Here is a 25,880-nt window from a genome sequence, read left to right as displayed (position 1 = left end):
GGGCAGGGGGAAGCTAATACAAGTACTTCTGGTTTGCAATGGTACATTATATACTGATATTCTGCTGCTCTTACAGCTGTCATGTGCACCAAAGAAAAGAACACTTGCATAGTCAGTCCTGTACTTTATTAGTTAACAGCATCATAAATAATATGGAAACACTAGTCTGCAGCAGAGTAACCTTGCCCTGCTGCTATTCTCTGAACATTTCTCCAACACTAGATTTTCCTTTACACAGTAGTGCACGTCATGAGATTCACATTTTTTTTTAAAAAGTGTAACATTAAACTAACTTTCCTCTTCTCTCTCTGGTCTGCAGAAGGGGAAGTATATTCATCTGAATTTCTCACATGATGCTGAATACTGTAGGACACATCTGGACATTAATCAATACCTTCGCATGTTTCTACGCTTTGAAACCGTTGGGTCAAAATGTAAGCTTGGGGGTTTACTTTCCTATATGTTCTATCGTTAGGGTGTTTGTGCTAAATTCCTGCCTGAGCTATATTAATGCAGTTGCTACCCCATTGAAACAGGTACAGACTGTGTTAAAATACTTCAGATGGCAATTGAAAGTGAACACATTAACCAATGCACACTGTAATTGCCTTGGCAACGGGCAGTTGGAAAGACTATCTGTAATCACCAGGTATTGTTCTGTGATTTATAAATGCGAAGGGTTCGAGGATTTCATTTCCACATTCACCTGAGGAAGGAGGAAGCCTCCGAAAGCTTGTGAATTTCAAATAAAATTGTTAGACTATAACTTGGTGTTGTAAAATTGTTTACTAATAATACAGGACAGGGGAAATTAAACCCCTTTAGGTTACCACCTTTTGCCAAGTCCAAAACCAGACTTGGGGGGTAGGGGGCAATGGGAGATACAGAGGAAGAGTTATCAATGGCAGTTTGACCTCTTTTTGCAGCTAATTAAAATTCAGTGAAAACTTTTGTTAACTATTGCTTCTGCATCACAGGACAGAAACAGGAACAGCTTTCTATTTGTGAAAAAAACTTTTGGCTTCCAGTTTATATTTTAGAAATTTTCAGACTGCCCACTCAAACAAAGTGTCAGGTCCAAAATCTTACAGGTGTTAACCCTACTTCATTGACATCATACGGTCATGGGGAGGGGGAAAGAGATGGTCATGGGTAGTACTCCCAATTTATGACATCATTGGAAAGGGGGAATTCCCCACAAAATGTCTGTGCCCAGGCCAGCTGTCTCCAGCAATGTTAATACTTAAAACAGAAATTTACTTTTTGAAAAGAAAATGAAAAACAGATTTCTTGCTTTTTTTTCCCCCCCTCTGTAACTAACAACATGGTAACGAAGTCACATCACTTCAAAACGTGTGATTTTTTGAGAACGACTCTGTCCCTGTAATTAACGACCTCGCCAACAAACAGGAAGTCTCCTGTTCTTCGTTAAGAGGAATTTCACCCCCCACAGAACCCAGAGAGACAGGGAGACGCCAGTAAGTGTACATTTTCAACATGTAGGATTATGCAGCAATTTAGTAGATTACACTTTCCCCTTTAATTAATTCTGAAATGTAAATGGCTCCCTCAAGACACAGGATCCCTTTAAATTGGGTATAAATGCCGTACAATTTTCCCTTAACTGCCAAAGTATAATCGTTCCCAACAATAGGATTTCAAAAGTAATATATTGCAAGGCTGAAATGAGTACAACTATCTATTTAAAAGAGGCAGGATCAGCCCTGTAACATTGTTAGGCAAGATTGTTCCTTCTTTTATAAAGATGAATTGCGTCATCACCATTTTGCAAAAACATTTGTGTGTACCTCCTGTGTGGCAATGCAAGACCTTTTGGAATCTTTCCTTCATTAAAACAGCAATATTTCCTTTCTTTCCTCCCAATTTCGCCCCCCGCCCCCTCTCCCCAAGGCCCTGGGCCTTTGCTGGGGTATAGGTGCATGAACACCCTCCAGCTCCTCCTCCACACGGTCACTCTTCATGCCCAAGTCTACACCCTGAGTGACGCCACTGTGAAGGGCATCACAACACAACCCAACCCAACGCCATGCTCGCCCAACCTGCACACAAATAGCTGTTGAACCTTCCCGGCTAATTCTCTTTTCCGGTTTCTTTCCCACCCTCCTCCCAAAAAGTACCAGACACGGTGGAATGAGTTTTGATTTTTCTTTTGACTATGAAAATGCCAACTGTCAGAAAATAACAAAAACGGCACAGGCCTGCTCCCCCACTTCTCTTCAATTTCAAACCCACCATTTAACCCACTGGCTGGAAATAACGCCCTGGAAGGAAGTGGCCTCACTGACCGACCCTTACTTATTCTGAAGCAGAGAACGACCCCCGACTGTAAGTATCTGTGGACTCTTCCTCTCCACCACTGCCTAGTGGAAAAAGAACCCCTCCATAAACCACCAGCTTCTACAAGCATGTTGTGAGGTTGTGGATCTTTAAATTATCGTGCAGTCCTTCCTGCAAAAACAGAACATTTCACAATCTGCTCACTTTAAAGGAGACAGAAAGGTTACGGATATAGGGCACTCTTCCAATCAGTGTTAAATAATAGGTCGTTTCCTGCCTGCCAAGGACACCTTCCATTACAGATCCGTTTTTTTTAATGTCGCTGTTTATTACAATGGATGCCAGCTCTTCGGGGTGACTGGGAGGTCTGGAGGTGTCCAAGAGTTGGTACTGACTCCCACTTCCAGACTGGTCTGATTCCCGGTGAAATTAACAGAGCTGTTTCCAGGATACAGGTGTACCATACAAGTAATATATGAGTGACCTAGCAACGGCAAAAAGACTATTAAAATACAACAAATAGTAGTTATCCAATTTTTAAATATGGATGGGCAGCATTTTGTTCAGAAGGTAGTCTTTTCTTTCCTATACCTTTCTCCTCCTACCTCAATTCTTGCTGCGATACAGTTCCATGGGCACCAGATAGCCTTGTGGATATGCTTCATGCACGTTTCTACACAATAAATGGCAGTAGACTATTCAACCTCGTGTAAGTTTGAGGAGGAGAGAATACCGAGCTCAGTCCTCTCCTCACCTAAGAGTCCACAATAATACCCTTTCAAGCAGGGTTTACTGGATAGCCATTAGGAACAGGAATCATGGCAGCTTCTACTTCCCATCACAGGTCACCACAGACAATTGCAGCACTTCTGGCTTAAATCAACTAACTCAGCACAGACTGGGATTGAACTGGATACCTTCCCGTTCCCATTTCCTTTAACGAACCAAACATTATTGCTTTATGCAGAAAACCTACTCTTTGGGAGAACTTCCAGAGGGAAAGAAAAAAAAATTCTTAGAAATTGCCGGGCAGCTTGAACACCAGCAGCCAAAAAGGGCATTGACGTCATGAAAATGCATCTCACGGGTCACGTTACCAATTCAGAAAGCTAAGGAACGCTCAAGTGACTTTATTCGACAATAATCGCGGCGCCGTTAATTTTAACTAAAACCTCACTAACGGAGTGCGCTTGCTGCAGCACAGGGATGTCGTCTTGTATTACGCTTGAAATTAAGACCAGTCAATTTGAAATCACAAATCTAAATCTGGCATCAGCCAATCACTCCACACACTAATCCAACTCCGCACGGGTATTGTTAATTAACTTTAATTAGGATAGCTCCTGTGTTAAGCTGTACGAAGGGATACTGTCTCTTTAAATAGCAGCATATCTCAATATGTACTGGACTGCCAGTCAGCTCTCAGGCAGTCTCTTAAGACTAGCAGCTACAAAGGCAATTTTGCCATCCGTTAACAATCAACACAACAGTAAATCTATTGGGCAGACTAGAGAGTCGTATTGAGATTTTAGCACAGAGGTTGTGGTGTGTATGTGTGTGCGTGCGTCACATCTACAGAAACTAATGGATTCAAAGAAGGCATCCATTTTCTTTGCTTCTTCGGGTCAACGGTCCAGCAGCTCATCAACCTCTGTCTGCAAACCAACAGAGTAAAATAATGTATTAAGAGGGCATTTGGAAAAGGTCAATGGATTTTTCTTCAATGATCATAGACAATTGCTGAATAAATACAAGCTATTTCTCCCACAGCTCTTCAATTCTACTCAACAGAACTGTTTGACACTTTAGAAGGGATACTGCCTGTTTAAATAGCAGTATACCTCAATATGTGCCAGTCAGCTCACAGACTAGCAGCTACAAAGGCAAATTGTGGGGGGAGGTTTGTGTCGAACAGTTGGACCGGATGTCCTGTTTCTGTGCTGTAAATTCTATGTAATTTTTATTCCCCCCAGTTTCTCTCTCCCCTTTTCCTGTGGGTGGTGACTCACTACGTGTCTACCAGCACTGGCAGCCTTCTTCACCATGCCCTACATTCTTCATATGTGAGTATAGGCCACAAGTGGACAAAAATCAGAGCCAAACCTGATCCTACTCTCGCTAGAGGTTGGAGTTTCCTCTGCATTTGCGCCCAGAGAGATGTGTAATGCGGACGCCAACCTCTCGATCTTCTACGTCCATTCATCAGAACAAAATCGGCCACACCTCCAACTCTCAAATGACAGTACCCTCCAATTGGGCTTGCTCAGGGATCCCTTAACATTGCGACCAGGATTTAAGGCGCAGCAGGAAAGAAAGTAATTCTTCTGATGTTTGATTGCAATTTTCTGCGCGTTCTTTTTTTAAAAATTTATCCTCACTGAGACCTGCTCTGTACTTTGTTTCTTTGAATGGGTTTTAATGGCATAAGTATAAATCATATTAAAAACTGAAAAGCTTCCCCAATTGTAGGTTCCTAAACACACTGTGCCTGATTGATGCTTAAATGAGTTGAAACATAGATTTTCATACTGAAAGAAGAAATATACGATGTGGGTTTGGCACTTTTCTTGGACTCCAATTGTTTACGCTGATTTCCGCCAATTTTAAATTGGGGCAGATTCTAATGAGATTCGGAGGATACCTGGACATAACTTGACAGCAGCAAAATGGGCACAATATTGGAAACACTTTCAGGTCTGACTTCTAGGCTGCACCCAAGGAGGAAATGCCAGGCCTAGATGTCTATACATATGTGCTATCACTGGTTAGTGGTCAAGTCTGGTTACTCCGACTGATTTTCCCACCCCCCCCAACACTATCTCATGCGCACTGAAGCTAAATGTAGGACCCCCAACTGCTGCGCACATTTCTAAATTGGACCTTCTGCAACAACAGTCACTGAGCTGGACTTGAATTGCATTTTCTAGATTAAGTGAAAAGCCACAGAGAGTGAGAAGTACCTAAAGGGGGATTTGCAGAAGTAACACACTTGACGGCTTATTTGTAAAATTTGATCTCCGTGTCAACACAGTCAAAGAACAGATCTGTCATTTCTTCCGGGTCAAAAGTCCCTCCGCTAGTCAACATGTTCTTGATAGCTCTCAGTCCCTGTCTCTCGAGGTTTTGCATAGTCTGGTGCAACTTTACATCTTGCTCCTAAAAAGGGAACAAGCATGCGTTATAATGGCATACATCAGCAGGGACTAAGTAACGGCTCTTGTTTAGTTCTTATCCCAATGTCTCCCTTCCCCGCAAACCGCACCCCCCACTGTGTTTACCCAACCCATCAACAATTTTTTTTAATTGAGAAACTGAAGTGAAGAGATAAGGGCCATAGTCCAAGACAGCACCAAGGTTGAAAAAAGTAGACAAAGAAAATCAGGAAGTAGTGTTTAGGTGACGCCAAGTTACGGCTTTAAAAGGTTGAGGATTGTAGAAGGAAGGAAGGACAGAGAGAGATAGAGTTCCAAAGTTTTAAGGATAAGAGAAAAAATTAATTAGAGTAGGAGACAGTGCAGTAAGTCTTGATTCCAACACAGCGAAGATGCAGGGACTGGGAAGTGTGCGTAGGATGGAGCATTCACAGTTTAGGAAAAACAAGGGAGGAAAGTGTAAAGGAATACTGACCCTAATAGCACTGATACAATGGAGAGAGAGAGTAAGCGAGCACCAATAAAAGATCAGAATGAGTGGATGTAGGGTTGCCAACTCTGGTTGGACATATCCCCGGAGGTTTCATCACATGACCTGCCACCTCCAACCGCCCCGCCCAAATATCATTTTCCCCATCTCCAATATTTTTATAACCAAGAAGTGAAAATGTTCAAAGAAAATAAACATTTTTTTTTAATGCTCCTATGATTTTTCTCCCGGGTGTTGCTTGCAGCAGTGTCCTGGAGATTAATCTTTAACTCATTTTTAACTTGCTTCCTATGATATCGGAACAATTTGCCACGGTGAACAATTTGCCTGGGTCAATTTCCTTTATGATCCTGAAAACGCCAGTTAGGTCACCTCAGAGTCTTCTCTTTTCCCAAATAGAACAAGCCCAACCTCCTCAATGTTCTTCAGAACTTAGACAGCTGATACCCAGCATCATCCCAAGGGTGATATCATCCACTGGAACAGAGAACGTTAAGTTGAGATTGAAGGGAGATTTTTTTAAATTATAAAAAGAATTTTGATAGGGTGACTAAAGAAAGATTATGTTTCTTTGGTTGGAAGGTCAATGATGAGGGGTGATCAATTTTAAATGGTTGCTAAGCGAGTTAGGAGAAATTTCTTTAGCGGGTAGTTGGAGCATGAAGAGTTGTGTCTCACAGAGTAGCTGAAGCAGAGACCACTGCAAAGTGGATACATATTTCAGGTAGAGGAAGATACATGGAGAGCAGGGCAGCAGGACTTTTTGGATTTCTCTACCAAAGAGCTGACATACATGTGGACCAAATGGCCTCCCTTGCGTGCTGTGAGCTTCAGACTGATTGACTATTAGCTATGCTGATATTTACCAACTTTGGGCAGATTATCCAATTACCTGCTGGATGACCAGCACCATGTTAAGCAGTCATCAATCGCTCCAATCAACATTACCTCCGAGGAGTGATTCTTTCCCAAACGAAGAGCCATAATAACTGTCCACTCACCATTGTGACTTTGGCCTGCTGATGTGCTTTGTACAGTTCATGCCTACGGTCTGGTTTGCTCTGGAACCGTGGCTGTTTCTTGACCGGATCCTCGTCGCCATAGCTCGGAGACATCACCATAGGAACTGGCGTTACATCATCGACGAAGATGAAGGGTTTGAAGACAGATCTATTAACCAAACAAGTAAAAAAAAAAATTTAAAATCAGATGCGCACAATGCAAGGGGCAGAGGGAGACCACGTAACAATATCACTAAACTGAATCAAACAGTGCATTCCCTGCTTCCCACCCATACACAAGAGCGTTGTTTAACAAAACAATTTTTAAAAAAAATATTTCTCTCCCTCCTGCGCACACAATAAAAAAAAATCAGGTCAGCTCACATACAGCCAATCTGCTAAGCAAACCGGGAAATAATTTCAGTGATACATTTCTGCCCGCACAGTTTTTACTAATTTTTTTTTTAATTAAAGACTTTTCACTTCAAGCCCGTGACTATGAGAGATGTGACGTTACTGAGTAGCAAATCGGTCAGAGAGTGGGTAAAATAGCAGATGGGCCCTTTAGCAGAACCCTTCAGTGCTACACTTTTATTACACTAGTAACAAATTGCTGCCCTGAGAAAACGTCCACCTTAAACACGATGTACCGGTAAAGAAAGACTGTTGCTGCGAGTGTTTTACCGACCTTGAAGGGTCAGGGGTCGCTGTAAAGAAATGCACGCAGGGTAAACTGCCATCCTGCGGTAGGATGGACACCATACTGCCTGTGGTACAGAAGGCACCAGAGTCCATGCAGATTCCACTCTCCTTATCGCGTAAGATGTCCATGATCGTCTCAGCTTGGATGCCACCTGCTGCGATGCAATGAAAGATTATTCTAGGATGATCATTTTTAGTTTCCTGAAGATTTCCAGATCATGGGGTTTTCCCTCATGTCATTTCTGGGTCTGCTGTAGACCAATTGATTGCCATAATTAGTTAACAACTCCATTATCGTTGTATCACGCGACTACCAGGATGGTAGAAGGCGAACTGGATGGGCCTTAGGAACCGCTGAATGAAAAAAAAAACATGTCCCTATGGGACATCAGCAAATATGCAGCGGAGATTTGCTTCCAGGTTTCTGCCAACTGTCCACTAGATAAGGAAGAGCAGGTCAGAGAATCTTACTTTTCTTTTAAAACCCCTCTGTTTCCAACTGTTAGGGAGCTCTCGGAGTTGGCTCCCTACAGCCTTGTGGCTTTGCCAATAATTTTTTTTTTTAAATCGCTCTCTAATTTTCTAGGAAAATACTGCAAATTAAATTAAAATTAGTGCTCAGGAAAAAGTTATTTAAAACTCTCGCCACTTTCTTCCTTTTAAGTCTATTTTCTTCCCTCCTCTCCTGGAGGCACTGACTTTTGCTGGGATAAGGTTCCACGGGCACTGACAGCCCTCTGGTACCTCATTCAAGTGACTACTCTTCAGCCTAGATAGATGGTGTTGTCTGGCTATTCCACTATGGAAATCATCACAACTGAGCACAATCCTGTCTTCACTGAAAAGTTCAGACAGGTGCATTTTCCAGCAGGAGTCACTGGGCAATAAACAGGGATGGAAACCCTGGCTGGTTTTTCCTCTACATCACCCAGGGGGTGTTGTCGACAAATGTAGTGTCCCAACTGAGATCAGACTAAGAAGTCAACCAGTTAACCTTGTGGCCTGTATGGATAGTGCAATGCCTTTGCCCACCATGTCATCAGGGTGCTTCTCCTCTGCCACCAGAAGACAAACAAGAGCAAACTGAGGGTGGCTCACCCACTGATTTGTTTTTTAATCTCTCTCACCTGGAGATGAAGCAGCAGGAATGGCTCAGTGCAGTCAGCAATCTGATCAAGAGACACAACTTTCCTCATGGAAAATCACAGGCATAAAATTCCCATTCCGCCCCTCTGTGGTACAGAAATTTGAAGCACCAATAACGGTATTTCCATAGCACCATCTGGCATCGACCTCCCCCTCACTTGTCTGACTGCTCCGATAGGCACTGATGCTATTTTATGCTGCTGAACTTTATACTCACATTCTTGTTTACGAAGCAGCTCCTTGCCTCCGCAGTAACGGACCTTTGCAGCCTCCATTCTGACTGGGGGATTAGTCAAGGAGAAAATCTGGGAGAAGTTGAACTCTGCCTCTCCGCTCCACCATCCCTGGCTCTGGGCATAGCTTCGGAGGTCAGGGTGCTCGACTGTGATCTCGGTGGTAATGGTCAGCTGATTGGAGATATTTTTCGCACCTTCTGTCAAGTACAAAGAACACAGAGTATAAAGATGCTGGGTACTCCCTTTGTGGAATTGCACAGGTTCTGTTTCTGAATCACTCTTGGCTCAATTCATTTTACTTTTCCCCTTCAATTCTCTCCATACCTCTCAAATCATGCTGAGGTACATTTCCACCAACTGCCCTCTGGTTAAACATTCAAGTGGCTAATCCTTCATGTGTGACCTCAGACACTGAGTGAGCTATTCATTCAATGGAGGCATCACGGCTAGCTTGATCTTGTCTAAACCCATGTCCACATACATGCACCTTCCAGCATGAAAAGCTAGTTAGCAATCAGGAGTAAGATCCCAGGTCCGTTTTCCTCCCCTCTAACCCAAAGGATGCTGAAGCCAATTCTACTGTTTCTCTGGCCGAGATCCATTAACTCAACAAAGACTAGGCAAAAGCTTGGCACTTTCATGATTCGCCGTCGTACAGGCATCTCTAGACTGTAGAGGCTTAGAAACAAACACAAAAGAAACCTGGACTGAGCAAAGTGGTACTGGGCCAAATCACCAAGTACCACACAGCCCCTTTCCAGTTTACAATCAGAAGCGTATCAGGGTATCTGAAAGCCTCTGGGTGGTTCAGACATGTAAAGAAATGATTGATAATAGATTAGTAAAAAGATTGTTGTGCGTTCTTATTTAGAAGGACCAGACCAATTTAAATCTAAATTTAAATCTGAGATAGATAGCTTTTTGGCAGCCAAAGGTATTAAGGGATATGGGCCAAAGGCAGGTATATGGAGTTAGATCACAGATCAGCCATGATCTGATCAAATGGCGGAGCAGGCACGAGGGGCTGAATGGCCTACTCCTGTTCCTATGTTCCTAAGGAGGATACTGGGGCCAAGACACGTAGCTTTATGGAAGCGATATAATGAGCATTGGATAGAAAAGGTTGGCAAAGTTATATTCATTCATGAGTCAGTCACTGATCCGATAGTGGGAATCATACATCATAAGTTTCTTTTAGGAAGAGAGTTTTACATATCCCAAGACCCTGTTGTAGTTTGGGTTCAAAAATAAATGTGAAATATATTGGAGTTTTGCTTTGGTACAACAATGACTAGAAGTCTCCATAATTTAGGATTAGCAGACCGCAGTGCTGCGACATCCTTAGTAATGCACCATCATCACAATACAGAATAACTACAATACGCTTTTCAATCTTTTTCCCACAGTTAACCTGTAATTTGCTGAGCAGCCCAGTATCGCCCAGATATCTCCAGTACCCAAGCCTCTTTTCTGTCCACAATCAGAAATGTGTTATGGTAGCTGAAAGCTTCTGGAACTTCCTTGCAGTTCCCACCCTGGCCATATTGCTCCACCAGGGAGGTAATAACATCCAAGGCTTCCTTAGCAGTGGAACCTCTCTCCAGTCCAAGCCTAGCAGAGGAATGGGAAATAGGTTAGTGTATATAAAATAGGGAGGGGTTAAATCTATACCATGCACAATAACAGCAAGTAAAAGTGTTTAGCAAACCTTTCTTCAGGGAGAAGAACCAGAAGCTTGTGCTTCATTTTAAAGTCGCATACAGCCTAATGATGCATTTTGATCCAGCTTACATTATGGCAATGTATTTACAAACAAAATTCGAAAGGCTTGTCCAACACTTCGATCATCAAGTAGATGTCCCTTTCAATAAAAACCTAGAAATTATTGCTGGCAATATTAGCAGATGAATGGTTAACAAGTTCTTATGAAGAAATTACCTTTCACGACCTCAGGACGGCCCAAAGCGCATTCCTGTCTATTTTAATGCAGGCGTTAACTCTTTTATTTAAAATGATTTAATGCCTGCACTAAAGTAACAGACAAATGAACTTCATATATGATATGATATTTAGGGTATGGTAGCCCAGTGGTTATGGTGGACCAGCATTCAAAGGTTCAAATCCTACCATGGCAAGTTGTGAAATGGAAGTCAATAAATCTGGTCACTTGTGGTTAGCACCAGAGAAAAAAAAATCATTATCGAGCTACCGGATTGTTGTAAAAACTCAACTGGTTCACTAATGTTCTTCAGGAAGGGAACCTGCCACCACTATCCTGCCTGGTCTATATGTGACTCCATTCCCACACTACATGGTTGACTCTTAATGCCCCTGCACAACCAGGGATGGGCAATACCGGCTTGTCAAAGTTGCCCACATCCCAAGAAAAAAATATAAATCACCAACGGTTATTTCTAAGCATACATTGTTTTCAGTAATAAAGGAAGGATTGATACCAAAACCCAATGGTGCCATCCATTCAGAGATGAAACCGCCCATTGTCAGACAACACCCTATCAAGTCACTGCCTCAAAATTGAAGCTCAGCCAATGATAGTTTCTGAGTTCAAAGATCAAAAGGTAGTATTCAAATTTAAACCTATTGGGAATCCATCAAGCCAGGCTCCTGAAATTCAAACACATTAAAGCTAGCACTAGTACATAGTTTATCCACCCAATGGTTTTAAAACATTTATTTTTAATGGAAAAATTGACCTACACCTTAATTAATATTCAAGACTCTGATGACTTGAGTGCCAAGCAACACAACATAGAAAAGTTTCTACCTGACAAGGTCCATTCCAAGCAGTGCTTCCTTCTCACTTATGGGTTCTTTGGTCCACACGGCCTCATTGCCAATACAGACGCCATGCTTGTTGGCTCCCATTTCTGCTCCCCATAACCAGGCTGGCCGGCTGAGAATCACTGCATGCGTTTTCTCAACCTGCTCGATTTCAATGTACGTGCACTGTTCAATGAATAAAAATATTGAAAAGTGATCTACAACAAATACAGGCCGTTCTTCAGAAACGGGCACTCGAGAGGAAGGGAGGGGAAATGTACTTATTCTAATTGCAACATACCGACCTACTGCAAAACAAGGTATCGCTAAATGAATATCAATGATCAACGTAGAGTCACCGGGCTATTAAAAGCACTGGGGAGATTACTGATTTCACACTGGGTGGGTGGGATCACCATGAGTTTTCCAATTTAGTGCACAACCCTAGTTGGTCTTGCACCGTTACCTGGCAGAAGAACGATGTGTAAACATAAGAAATAGGAGCAGCAGTAAGCCAAAGGGCCCCTCGAGCCTGCTCCGCCATTCAATAATCATGGCTGATCTTCAACGTCTACTCCACTTTCCCACCCGATCCCCATATCCCTTCATTTCCTTAGAGTCCAAAAATCTATCGATCTGCGTCTTGAATACATTCAATGACTGAGCATCCACAGCCCTCTGAGGTAGAGAATTCCAAATATTCACGACCCTCTGAGTGAAGAAATTCCTCATCTCAGTCCTAAATGGCCGACCCCTTATCCTGCCCCCTAGTTCTAGGCTCTCCAGCCAGGGGAAACATCCTCCCAGCATTTACCCTGTCGAGCCCTCTTAGAATTTTATGTTTCAATGAGATCGCCTCTCATTCTTCTAAACTCCAGAGAGTATAGGCCTATTTTACTCAACCTTTCATCAAAGGACAACCCTCTCATCCCAGGATGTCTCATTAACTTTATTAATTGATTGAAATGAATAAATTGTCTGCTTAGAAATACAGCAAAAGCATTAATTAAGGCATTAAATTGACTTGAATCACAGTTAAAATGGACCGACAGTGCCCTAGGCATACTACACCATTCGCTGCTACAAGCTACTGCTCAAATGCCTCTGGGTAAAACAAACGCTTCACTATAATCAACATATGCGATATTGCCCACCAAGTCTACTGTGCAGTTTTAAGTGTTACATGGAGAGATGATGGTAATTCTCTGTCTTCCCTCGTAAATCACTTTAAGGAATGAGATGCTGTGGTCACTTTGTGCAGAAACAAAAAGGATGATTTTGTTAGAAATATCATCCAGAGGAAGTCTCCATAAATGGGAGTTACAAGTCACTATACATCACAGCCACAGCAATTCTTCCTCCTCTATCTTTAATAAAATGCTGCTCAAAGCTGGCTGAAAACTTAATCCATGCAACTCTTTGCTGTAATGAAATCATGAAGCTCGGCCCCGCTGGTTTGAGGAACAGGGAGGTAGTGCTAGAGGATGTCACTAGACTAGAGTTTCATGGAGTCACCAAATTGGAGCCTGAAGAGTGCAGGCCATGTATTTGAAAGGATGAGGCTCGTCACCCGAGCTCATCCTGCTAGGATCTACATAGGCTGAGACTGGCAAAATTACTGGTTACCTGCCCTTTCAGCCAGAACATGTAGAAGAGGAAAGAAAGTTATTTTTAATAAAAGAGAAGAACCTGCAAGAAGAGTAAGGGGTGATATAATTGAATGTGTTTAAGATGTTTAAATCATTCGATAGGAGTAGAGAGAGAGCAATTATTTCCTCTAATGGAGAAATCCAGAACAAGGGGCGTAACCTTAAAATTAGAGGTAGGCCGTTCAGGGGTGATGTCAGGAAGCACTTCTTCACACAAAGGGGAGTGGAAATCTGGAACTGTCTCTCCAAAAAGCTATGGATGCTGGGTCATTTGAAAATTTCAAAACTGAGATTGATAGATTTTTGTTAGGTAAGGGTATTAAGGGTTATGGAAACAAGGTGGGTAAATGGAGTTGAGATACAGATCAGCCATGATCTAATTGAATGGCGGAACAGACCTGAGGGGCTGAATGGCCTACTCCTGTTCCTATGTTTTAAGGAGTACTTTCTGGGTTTGTTTCTCTGCTGCACACAGCTATATATTCCCTGCAGTGTTTTGGAAACTTGCATGATTGTTGAATCATATAGTCCAAAAAGGTGGGTAGCCACACTTAGACAAGGACAAATAGAAGTCCAGTTGCATTGGGGAAAAAAACGTCCATGCTTTTCCAGTCTACCATGGATGAGCAGGTCCATCTCGGTAGGGAATTTGAACTTGGGTTTGATTGTGGACTCCACAGTCATGCTGACTGAGTTACCCCGAGTGATTGTAGGGGGGGGGGTTGCGGAAGGAAAGGGAGGAAGTCTTCATTGACGCTTGGCTGAGTATTTTCACGTTATTTCCAGTTGAGATAGCTCAGCAAACTTTGAGGTGGGGACATTAATAAAACCAAAATGTCAGAGGGACTGGGTGGTGTAATGGGCCAGCACATTGTAATTTCACCTCCACCATCCAGGTTTAAATCCAGCCCAGACTGAGATCAGTGCTGAAACTGGAAGACTTGCCTTTGCTCTGATGCTAATACTTTTAATGACGATGAAAAACATATACAAAAAAATATCCACAACATGTAAACTCCTGTGTAACAGGATTGAAAAGCCACACAAGTGTCACATTATAAAGAGGGATTTTTTTTTTTAAGTGGTTTCTCAATTAGTAAAGGAGCTTTGAGCAATTGCCAGAGAATATGGTATATAGGAAGCACAATAGTGTAACAAAGGAAGTTCTGAGCTTGAGATCGCAATTAAGAGGGAGCCATCAAAATACATCAAAGCCTGGAAAATACTGTAAGTGCTTATATTGTGTGAGTGTTTAATGTGGTCACTGCAAATTCCTCTCTCTGCTATTTTAACAGTGGTGTTAGCCTAAATGGATTAACTACTCGGGAGTGAAATTTTAAATGAACATGTTAAATATTCATGCAGTAATGTTGCTCACAGCAACTTCCAGGGTTATATCAGGTCATTTTGTATCAGAGAATGTTAGAGAGATTGTAGGCATTTGGATACTGGATGTTGACATAAGATTTTGAAATTAAATTTATACAATAAAATAATTTTTTGCAACATGAGAAAGCCATTAGACTCAATAAATATATCTCAATTCCATGTGTTTGCCTCCAAATCCCACTTTGCTCCAAAAATTCATTTGTCTCTTGAACTTATTTATACTGTGTACTGACAAAATGATGGTTGAGACACCAAATACCCACCCATAGGCACCCTCCACCCACAGGCACCCCACGTGCACACCCTACCCATGCGCCTTCTCTCAAGACTCAAATCAAGCCAACTGTGATTCCAGACAATAAATTTGAACAAAACTATCTGATTCTCAATCTTTTTCAGACTGGGAAACACCAATACCTCTTGGCACACTCAGCCCTCCAGCCAAGGAAACTGGTATAGGCAAGTCTGCAAAAAGCCTTCTCTCTTTCTACTTTACTTCTGTCTCCCTCTCACTCCCCTCCCTCACCGCCTGTAACGTTAACCTTACATTTCTCGCTCTCCACAGATGCTGCCTGACCTGCTGAAAGTTTCCAGCATTTTCTATTTCTAATCAATGAGCTATTTGTCAGGTTCGAAATGTACCTGGGAAATGTAGCACTGGCTATTCTGATGCTACAGTTCAAATTCACGGTCCAATCTCTTACCTCCACCTTGGAGCCTGGCGCATGTGCGACTGCAGGGAAGTAAACCACTTCCTGAACCTCATCCCGTGGTCTGTCCGAGTTCTTTCCAAAAATCACCTCTTTCCCTTCAGTGGCCGGTGGGAGAGCAACAAAGCAGTCACAGGAGGAAGGGGCACAGACAGTGCTGGCAGCCATTCTGGGGGCGGGGTGGAGAAGAGAGGCATCACGTTAAACTCAGTATTACATACACACACAGCATTTGCAGCACAGGAACAGGCCATTCGGCCCAACAGGTCTATGTCGGTGTTTATGCTCCACACGAGCCTCCTCCAACCTTACTTAAGCAGATAGCAGGGATCAAACCTCACACTGTTCTGATCTGCAAGGTACGGCATCCACAACATGTGGTTACATTTGCTCACGAGCCACTAGGGAGGCCTATCGATACATGAACATAGTGAAGTCGACAGGTGATGGCAAAATAAATTGAATACTAATAGTCACTTCTGTGACTCTGTGTGCCCTTGATGAGTGAAGACTTTTGCAATAAAGAATCAATGATTGTAATGTAATCAATCAAGGGATAATCTGCAGTTTACTACAGCCAGTGAATATTTTACAATATTTGCATATACGCACCTGCCCACTCCTCCAAGTCACACAGCATCCTGACTTGGATATATAATCGCCATTCCTTCATCGTCACTGGGTCAAAATTCTGGAACTTCCTACCAAGCAGCACTGTGGGAATCCCTTCACCACAGGGACTGCAGCGGTTCACCACCACCTTCTCAAGGGTGGGCAATAAATCCGGGCCTTGCCAGCGACACCCACATCCTGAGAATGTATATTAAAATAAACTCACCGTTTACTTTTCTTAATCTTCATAGTCATAGTAGGTACAGCACAGGAGGAGGCCATTCAGTCCATCGTGCCTGTGCCGGCTCTTTGAAAGAGCTATCCATTTAGTCCCATTCCCCATAGCCCTATAATTTTTTTCCCCCTTCAAGTATTTATCCAATTCCCTTTTGAAAGTTACTATTGAATCTGCTTCCACCGCCCTTTCAGGCAGTGCAGTCCAGACCACTGCAACTCACTGGGTTAAAAAAATGTTTCCTCATGTCATCTCTGTCTCTTTTGCTAATCACCTTAAATCTGTGTCCTCTGGTTACCAACCCGTTTGCCACTAGAAACAGTTCATCCTTATGTACTCTGTCAAAACTGTTCATGATTTTGAACATCTCTTTCAAATCTCCTCTTAACCTTCTCTGGTCTAAAGGGAACAACCCCAGCTTTTCCACTCCTCCAGTCTTTCCATATAACTGAAGTCCCTCATCCCTGGTACCATTCTAGTGAATCTCTTCTGCACCCTCTCTAAGGCCTTGACATCATTTCTAAAAGTGTGGCCCAGGATTGAACACAATACGCCAGCTGAGGCCTAACCAGTATTTTATAAAGTTTTAGCATAACTTCCCTGCATTTGTACTCTTTGCCTTTATTAATAAAGCCCATATGCTTTTTCTTAAAAAAAACAGCCTTCTCAACTTGTCCTGCCACCTTCAAAGATCTGTGTATGTACACCCCCAGGTCACTGTGTTCCTGCACCCCCTTTCAAATTGTACAATGTAATTTATATTGCCTCTCCTCATTCTTCCTACCAAAGTGCATCACTTTGCACTTCGCTGCGTTAAATTTCATCTGCCATGTGTCTGCCCAGTTAACCAGTCTGTCTATGTCATCCTGAAATTTATTATCCTCCACATTCTTTATTACATTTCCAAGTTTTGTGTAATCTCCAAACTTTGAAATTATACCCTCTATACCCAAGTCCAGGTCGTTAAAATATATCTAAAAGAGCAGTGGTCCTAATACTGACCCCTGGGGACCACCACTGTATTCTTCCCTCCAGTCTGAAAAACAACCAACCATTCACCACTACTCTCTGCTTTCTGTCCCCTAGCCAATTTTGTAACCACCCTGCCACTGTCTCTTTAATCCCATGAGCTTTAATGTTGCCAACCAATCTATTACGTGGTTCTTTATCAAATGCCTTTTGGAAGTCCATCTAAAGGCAAAGATGCCCTATCCATCTATTTTGAAAGTTTACACTAGAAAGAACTGAATACCTTTCTGAATGGGCTAACATGAGTCCAGAAGCTCCTTGGTTTGATGCCTGTATGACGGAGTTAGCCAAGGCAGCAGTAATGGTGGAGTAATTGGCCTCGGTGCCCCAGAGTTAAAGGAAGAAAGGCAAAAGAGAGACAGGCTTCATGCTCCTGATTGTTATCCAACAACCCCTGCTGAAAACGTGCATGTGGACAGGATCAGGCTTGGGTGTGATGCCTCATGCAGTTGTAGAGCCTGCTGACACTCACTGTCAAGGCTCAAGCACGGAGAATGGCCATTTGGGTGGAGAACGGCCATTTGGGTGGAGAACGGCCATTTGGGTGGAGAACGAGAGGGTAAATGTAAAACTCTACCACAGCACGGAGCAAATGTAATGACATTATTGCAACACACATCTTGCCATCACATCACAATGTTTGGAAAAAGGGTCCCTTTTCAATAAAGAGCCCCCTTAAGAAAATGAAGAAAAAAACTGAAATGACCATTAGCCTCTTTAAAAGCAGCTGTCTGTAAACAGAACAGCTCTGGGACCCAGGCAGATCGTGCCCACTTTAAACACTGTGTACAACAGAAAGAATGAATTTGCATTCATACAGTGACTTACACAACCTCAGGATGTCCCAAAATGCTTTACAACCAATTAAGTACGTTTGAAGCATAGTCACTGTTATAATGTAGGGAAACATGGCAACCAATTTGCGCACAGCAAGATCCCACCAACAGCAATATGATTAATGACCAGAACATCTGTTTTAGGTTGAGGGATAAATATCGGCCAGGGCACCTGGGAGAACGCCCCTGCTCGTCTTCGAAATAGCACCACCGTGGGATCTTTTACACCTGAGAAGAGAGATGGAGCCTCGGTTGAACTTCTCATCCGAAAGCCAGCACATCCGACAGTGCAGCACTCCCTCAGTCCTGCACTGCGAGTGTCAGCCTAGGTTATGTGCTCAAGTTTCTGGAGAGGGGCTTGAACCCACAACCTTGTGGACTCAAGAGGCGAGAGTGCTACCAACTGAGAGATAATAAAAGGATTTTACTCTTCCAAACAACCGGAAGTGTGACTGTATCATTATGAAATGGTTACAGTAGCAGATCACTGTCAGTTTCCAGCTGCTCTGTGCAGTTTCACTGGGCCCTTATCTGTCTGTCGCAGTTGTTTCAACTCGTGGTCTTAAGCCCGAATCCCACCAGTGAGGAGAAAAAAAAAACAAGATTCGCAATTAATCCTGCAGAACCTCGGATAAACTCGTGCAAAAAGAGACAGTGAAATATTAAGCAGCAGCCGGGCCGCACAGATCCGCTTTGGGCGGATTCCCATACACCTTACAATGACAATACAACTCGCCCCTGCAGGGCTAGCGACATTTTCAGTGCCTGACATCCGCATTTATTAGAGATAAGAGAGGGAGGGAGGGAGGGGGGGGGGGAACCCCACTCACTCGTTACCCCAGCTGATTTCCCCTCCTGTACCTTACTTCGTTTTAGCAACGTCCCACCACCGCTCAGACTGAGCTGAACTCAGTGTCTGTCTTTTCTCTCTCTCTCTCGGGTCAGCTGACAGTCACACACGCCTTGGGTAGTAAGCTTAACCCTTCAGTCTCTGTTAGACAAGTAGTCTAGGAAACCAGAAAAAGTTCCCTCTCCGAGCTAAAAGCCACACCAACTTCCAACACACTCTGCCATCAGCAGAGAAATAACTACAATGTCAAGGCTCCATTCCACACATTTTATCTCTTAACCCATGAGTTTCTATGAGCTAACACAGAGATAACACAAGATATAGCTCAGAGTGTGTCAGAGATAACACATCAAATCTATGTCAGAGATAACACATCAAATCTATGTCAGAGATAACATAGCAAATCTATGTATGGCAGAGATAACATACCAAATCTATCTCAGTGTTTCAGAGATAACACACCAAATCTCTGTATATGTCAGAGATAATATACCAAATCTCTGTACGTCAGAGGTAACACATCAAATCTATCTCAGTGCATGTCAGAGATAACACACCAAATCTAGCTCAGTGTGTGTTATCTCTGACATACACTAAATCCAGCTCAATGTCGTTCGGAGATAACACACACTGAATCCAGTTCAGGGGCAGTCTGTAAACACCATGTATTGTTCTGTGATGTATAAATGCGTAGGCTTCAAGGAGCTCCTGAACATTTACCTGACGAAGGAGGAAGCCTCCGAAAGCTTGTGAATTTAAAATAAAATTGCTGGACTATAACTTGGTGTTGTAAAATTGTTTACAATTGTCAACCCCAGTCCATCACCGGCATCTCCACATCATGTCTTATCTGCAGCATTGTTCATCAAGGCTCCACCACCCCCAATGGTGGTTGGGTGTAATTACAATATGACGAGTTTATTTATATAGGCAGTTCCCATTATAAATGTGGACAATGGATTTTATAATAGTAAAACATTGTCAGGAAGTGTCCACAGAAATAGGATTTTTAATATTTTAAAAGAATTTTTCTTGTGCTGAGCGATGGAGCATTTTGGCACCCTGTATCAAACTGTCCCACATCAGGTATCATCTTGCTACATGCACAGTAAAATCCCTCTGTCCCAATGACATTTCTTAACACCAAACTCAGAAAGTCTCTCCCCACAATTTATTTTGATGCTCCTATGAATTTTCTCCTGGGTTGCTTGCAGCAGTGTCCAGGAGATTAATCTTTAATTCCTGGATATTCCAGGACAACCCTGAAGGGTAGGCAAACCTACCTGAGGCCAATTGTAGCTCAGATCAACTCACTCCACAGCAACTTGCATTTATATAGCGCCTTTACATAGTAAAACGTCCTAAGGCACTTCACAGGAGCAGTATCAACCGAACTTTGACACTGAACTACATAAGGAGATATCAGGACAAGAGACCAAAAGCTTGGTCAAGGAGGTACGTTTTAAGGAGTGACTTAAAGGAGGAGAGAGAGGTAGAGAAGTGGAGGGGTTTAGAGAGGGAACTCCACAGCTTAGGGCCAAGGCAGCTGAAGGCACAGCTGCCAATGGCGGAGCGATTAAAATCGGGGATGCGCAAGAGGCCAGAATTGGAGGAGCACAGAGATCTTGGAGGGTTGTAGGGCTGGAGGAGGTTACAGAGATAGGGAGGGGCCAGGCCATGGAGGGATTTGAAAACAAGGATGAAAATTTTAAACTCAATAGAGACCAGGGATCATAACTGAGGCCTTCCAGCCAACAGGATTGCTGATATGCCAGTCATGCCTTTACCCACTCAGCCATTGGAAGGAGCTGTTTCCCTGAGATTTAGCAGGGAGTGAGTCTGATATTTACTTTCAGGTCTTTGATTAGAGGCAGAGATTTCAGATTCAAGCATGTGATATCTCTCTGAAAACAGAGCTGACGTCAATGTGTGCTACATGAAATTGTACCTCAACACCTTCAGGACAGCAGGGGGAAATAAGGAAGAAAACTAATAAACTCAACACCTGAAAATTTTGTTGAATGTTTTTGAATCTGCTGTGGGAACAACCCAAACACTGAATTGTCTGCCTCCTTGCGCGCTCAGGCCAGTTCAGTCTACAACTCAGTCTGACTGTGTTAAAACAACCCTATACAGGCCAGCAGCATCCTCACAGTTGTGAATTATTGCTGGCGCGATCTGTGTCTATATTTTCTCTGAAATGCCTTGGGCTTCCTTCAGGAGATTTGGAGACCTGAGACAGCACAACCGTCGAAATCAGGAGACAGTTGGGAATGAGATTTGTGATCAGCAAGAGCAAGCCAGACCACAAAAACCATTGAAACACACCTCACATGGTTCCTATTTATGCAGCTTGCCCTCAGTTTTTACAATTCACACTATTAGAAGTGTGCAAACACACAAGTTCCTATTAAGAGTTCACAATTCAAGTTGACAACTAATTAGAGATCTGAAGCTGATTTTGGTTGGCCACCACATACCTTCATCAAATCATTTCCATAATCCTGTGAGGACGAACAAAGATGCTCAAGCAAAGGCCATGAAGATTTCATCTAAATTTCTACTTTTCTTTACACTGTCCTCTAGTGGATAGAGGGCTACATGCACTTCCCCAACTGGCCAGTTGAAATCTATACAGATGAATATAAATAAGGAAATCATTGATTCTTTAAGCACAACATAAATTTAAGCTTAGAAGTTACTGTTAAAGATATCAGTGGAAGGACGATTAACGCCTTTGTATGATATTACTTTGTCCACTATTTTAATACCAGTGTTAATTCCTCAGTGCAAACACCTGAGGGGTTTGGATCATGTCATAAGCTAGTGTCACTAACTTTATGTCAAGGGCAACAATCTTAACCAATGTCTTATTTGAGTGCTACTTTCTAGAATGCTGCAAAACATTGGCCCAAAGACTGATGGGTTCTGCTCTGTGACTCTCCACACAGTGAGCTCCTGAATTCAATCATGTCCAATTAAGCAAGTTGCCATGGGGAGACCAGACATTTCGCTTCTGAGGTAGATGGTTGTGGGTTCAAGACTCACTCCACAGACTTGAGCACATAATCCAGGCTGATACTTAAGTACTGAGGGAGTGCTGCACTGTTGGAGGTGCCATCTTTCAGATGAGACCTTAAACCGAGGCCTTGTCTGCCCTTTCAGGTAGATGTGAAAGATTACATGGAACTATGGGAAGAAGAGCAGGGGAGGTGTCCTGGCCAATGTTTATCCCTCAAAAAACATCACTAAAATAGATTATCTAGTCATGTACCTCATTGCCATTTGTGGGACCTTGCTGTGTGAAAATTATATGATGGTGTTTTCTCATGCAAATTGCACCAACAACATCTTGCATTTATGCAGCACCTTTAATGTAGAACCTCCCAAGGCATCTCCACAGTGGTATACTCAGACAAAAATGAACTCTGAGCCAAAGAAGGAGATACTTGGAAAGGTGACCAAAAGCTCGGTCAAAGAGATGGTTTTTGAGGAGAGTTTTAAAGGAGGAGAGGAAGGTGGAGAGATGGTGGGGTTTAGGAAGTGAATTCCAAATCATGGGGTCTAGATGACTGAAGGCATGGCCATCAATGCATTGTACAGGACAAACACAGAAAGTGATAAGCAGGGCATATTTACTGGTGGCAATACCACTTTAAGAATCAGTAGCATGGTTTCCATTTTCCTGAGGGTGCAGTATATATTGTTTTTAAGAAAACACAGATGGTAGACAGTAGAAGTCTGTAATTTAATATCTGGGTTGAGGCAACATCCAAAAACTACTTAAAAACTGGTGTCATGGTTTCTGATGCCATCAGAACCCCTAGAGTAAATTATAGCCTTCTTACTCATTTCTAATCCTCCATAATTCTATATTTAACTCTCTGAAAATGCTAGTATGATACAGAAAGTACTCATTGCTTTCTGGTAGTGTTCACAAACAAAACCAACTGGAGTATGTTGACTGAAATAGCTTTAAATGGAATAATACACTCAGTGAGGAATGGTAGGCCAATGTTAGTGCCTACGAATCCCCAGATTCCTGATCTCAGGTTGGTCGAAGGAGAACCAAGAGAACAACAACAACTTGCATTTATATAGCGCCTTTAATGTAGCAAAACATCCCAAGGCGCTTCACATGAGCGTAATCGAGAGAAAAATTGACACCGAGCCAAAGAAGGAAACATTAGGACAGGTGACCAAAAGTTTGGTCAAAGAGGTAGGTTTTAAGGAGGGTCTTAAAGGAGGAGAGAGGGGTGGAGGGATTTACGGAGGGAATTCCAGAGCTTAGGGATCAGGCAGCTGAAGGCACGGCCGCTAATGGTGGGGCGAAGGAAGTGAGGGGTGGACAAGAGGCCAGAGTTGGAGGAACGCAGAGTTCTCACAGGGTTTTAGAGCTGGAAGAGTTTACAGAGATGGGGAGAGGCGAGGCCTTGGGGGGATTTGAACAGGGGGATGAGAATTTTAAAATCAAGGCATTCGGGGACCGGGAGCCAATGTAGGTCAGCGAGCACAGGGGTGAACAGGACTTGGTGCGAGGTAGCATACGGGCAGCAGAGTTTTGGATGCGTTTAAGTTTATGGAGAAAAGACAGTGCCGGGACTCTCTTTGCTTTTGAAGAAAGGAGAATCAGAGGGTGGGTCAAATCCACTGCATCACTGAGCACCAACTGGGCTACTTATAGATTGAAATTGATTTATAACACAGTGAGACAGGGCTGCCACAGTTTGCAAAGTCAGAACCAGACAAGAATAGGGGATGGGATTATGGTTTAAATTCTGATGTTTGCTTTGAAACTTTAACCTCAATAACTGATGCCGCCACATGATGAAGCACAGAAGTGGAAAATGGGCTTCCATTTTTTAAAACATATTTATTTGGTGTCTGGTTTATGTCTGAGATTTTTGAATGAAACTGGACGGTCCAGCCCAATACCAGACTCGTGGCAAAAAGGGGAAGTACTGCCAATGTGATTGCCCCAAAACTAAAGGCTTGAAATCGCAATGTGAATATTATTGCATTTATATGAAATTCCTCTGTCGCCCATTTAAAACAAATTGGTTGCAATAGTGGGCAAAGCAATGAGGTGTTAGTGTGTTTGTTACTAACATTACACAGCACTATTCAACCCATATACGTTACTAAAGGGGACATCTGTACGCAAACAGCAACTTAAAAGCATTCCTTGTTACCCTGTTTTATTGTTCATAAGTGTTTCTTAGGAACTACCTGAAAATCACAATTCTCTGTCGACCCCTGCCTCATTGAACATTATAAAGATGTGCTGCAGTGATATAATGAATGGGGAGTGCTGCTCACATCCACAGCTGGAGTGAGGAACACTAGTGATGGACAACGGAGCACTTTTGTCACCTGGAGTCAGCATCAAACACTCCCACATCAGGTATCATATAGCTATACGCACAATAAAATCCCTCGGTCCCAATTTAAAACCAAACTCACAAAGTCGCTCCCTACTGTGCTTGAATCATTCCAATCTTGTGGCTTCGTGGGCGAGATTGCTCATTTGTGTGCAGTTTTGTGCTGCACCCACTAGAAACAGAGTTGAAACAGCCCCAAATTATTTTAACAAGGGTGTTTGGAACCAGTAGTGAGAAAAGACCTTTCATCCAATCAGTCAGAGGTGTTTGTGAATCCAGGTTTCGGATATGGATGGAGTATGTGCTAACCTAATATGTCATAAGCAGTAATCAGGAGCAGGAATTCGGCCTGATTTTTTTCCCCTTCCTAATACAGAGACACTCAGGCTAATTGTGGTGTCCCACATCACTTTGGCTTAGATCAATTTAACTCATCACAGACCAGGGATTGAACCTGGGTTCTTCCTAGTTTGTATGGTTCAGTGTAACACTTTACCCACTGATCTACTGAGGGGAAGATGCCTTTTCCAAGAACCTCACCATATCGCAGAAACATCTTGACGTACTTTGCACAATGAATTTCCGTTGGAATTCAGTGCTTGTTATTTAGGCGAATGCAGATTTGGTGCAGCAATGCTCCAAACAGCAGCGAGGTAAATGAGCAGTTACTCTGTTTCTGGTAGTATTGGTGGAGGGAGGAGTGTTGGTCAGGATGCTGAGAGAAATCCCTGCTCCCCTTCAAATCTTTAGGATCCACCAGAGCAGGTAGACATCCTTTGATTTAACATTTCACATCTCACAATGCAGTACCTTTGAATGATAACCTAGATTGGATGGCGCACTGGTGCAGGACGCAAATCCATGGCGCTGACCCCCGGGGTGACCGTGCTACTAATTGAGCCAAGCTGACACAGAAACATATGTCGGGAATGTATACTGATCTGACGAGAAAATCTGAGTGGCACTTGTATTTTTACCCTGAACTCAGAATAACTCCTAATCATTTTTCTTCTCTCACTCACTGTAATTTTGCTGAAGTTTCACAATGGATGCAAACTTGCAGCACAAAAAATTAACCTTTATCTCGCACTGGCTGCCTCGTGTTGGGTCTCACCAATTAATTGCGTTGTCTTGTTAATGCACACTCGCTGCATCTCTGCTTTGTAGACTGCCTCACTATCTTGTTTTGATTTACTTTCTATTCCTCTTCTGTTCTGTCTCTCCCAATGGCTGCCTTCCTCTCTCTCTCTATATCTTTCTCGCGAACTAGCTGTTTTTCTCCCTTGTTGACAGCCTCTCTCTCCTACTCTCCATCTATCTTTTCCTCACTGGCTGTCACTCCTCCTGACTGCCCCCTCTCTCATTCTTTATCTTTCTGCCTCT

The 25,880-nt window shown here is 42.9% G+C and overlaps 1 protein-coding gene across 4 annotated transcripts; it reads right to left on the bottom strand.

Annotated features, from left to right (window-relative positions):
- Nucleotides 1–111: 111 nt before the first annotated feature.
- On the bottom strand, nt 112–21,613 carry LOC137299865 (secernin-2-like). 4 transcript variants are annotated; one of them, XM_067968814.1, is made up of 9 exons: nt 21,597–21,613; nt 15,549–15,723; nt 11,811–11,992; nt 10,437–10,636; nt 9,007–9,222; nt 7,630–7,798; nt 6,942–7,110; nt 5,259–5,454; nt 112–3,953 (listed from the first exon to the last, which is right to left on the bottom strand). In XM_067968814.1, the coding sequence occupies exons 2-8, from the start codon at nt 15,720–15,722 to the stop codon at nt 5,296–5,298; spliced, it is 1,269 nt and encodes a 422-aa protein (XP_067824915.1). In that variant the 5' UTR covers nt 15,723; nt 21,597–21,613; the 3' UTR covers nt 112–3,953; nt 5,259–5,295. The 4 variants fall into 4 exon arrangements, with proteins under 4 accessions (XP_067824915.1, XP_067824916.1, XP_067824914.1 ...); XM_067968815.1 differs by lacking the exon at nt 21,597–21,613 and adding an exon at nt 19,133–19,261 and having other exon boundaries at nt 7,630–7,795; XM_067968813.1 differs by lacking the exon at nt 21,597–21,613 and adding an exon at nt 19,128–19,257.
- Between the last annotated feature and the right edge of the window lie 4,267 nt (nt 21,614–25,880).

Source organism: Heptranchias perlo, chromosome 30 (genome assembly GCF_035084215.1).
Source record: "Heptranchias perlo isolate sHepPer1 chromosome 30, sHepPer1.hap1, whole genome shotgun sequence".
Taxonomy (NCBI): domain Eukaryota; kingdom Metazoa; phylum Chordata; class Chondrichthyes; order Hexanchiformes; family Hexanchidae; genus Heptranchias; species Heptranchias perlo.
The sequence above is the reverse complement of the archived record's forward strand: the minus strand, read 5'-3'. Positions and strand labels throughout refer to the sequence as shown.

Coding starts and splice junctions, on each gene's coding strand:
- LOC137299865 (XM_067968814.1), bottom strand. CDS start 15,722: ATGGCTGCCAGCACTGTCTGTGCCCCTTCCTCCTGTGACTGCTTTGTT. Junction 11,993..15,548: donor CGCCAGGCTCCAAGGTGGAG/GTAAGAGATTGG, acceptor TTCATTGAACAG/TGCACGTACATTGAAATCGA. Junction 9,223..10,436: donor GGCTGCTCAGCAAATTACAG/GTTAACTGTGGG, acceptor TGTACTTGACAG/AAGGTGCGAAAAATATCTCC.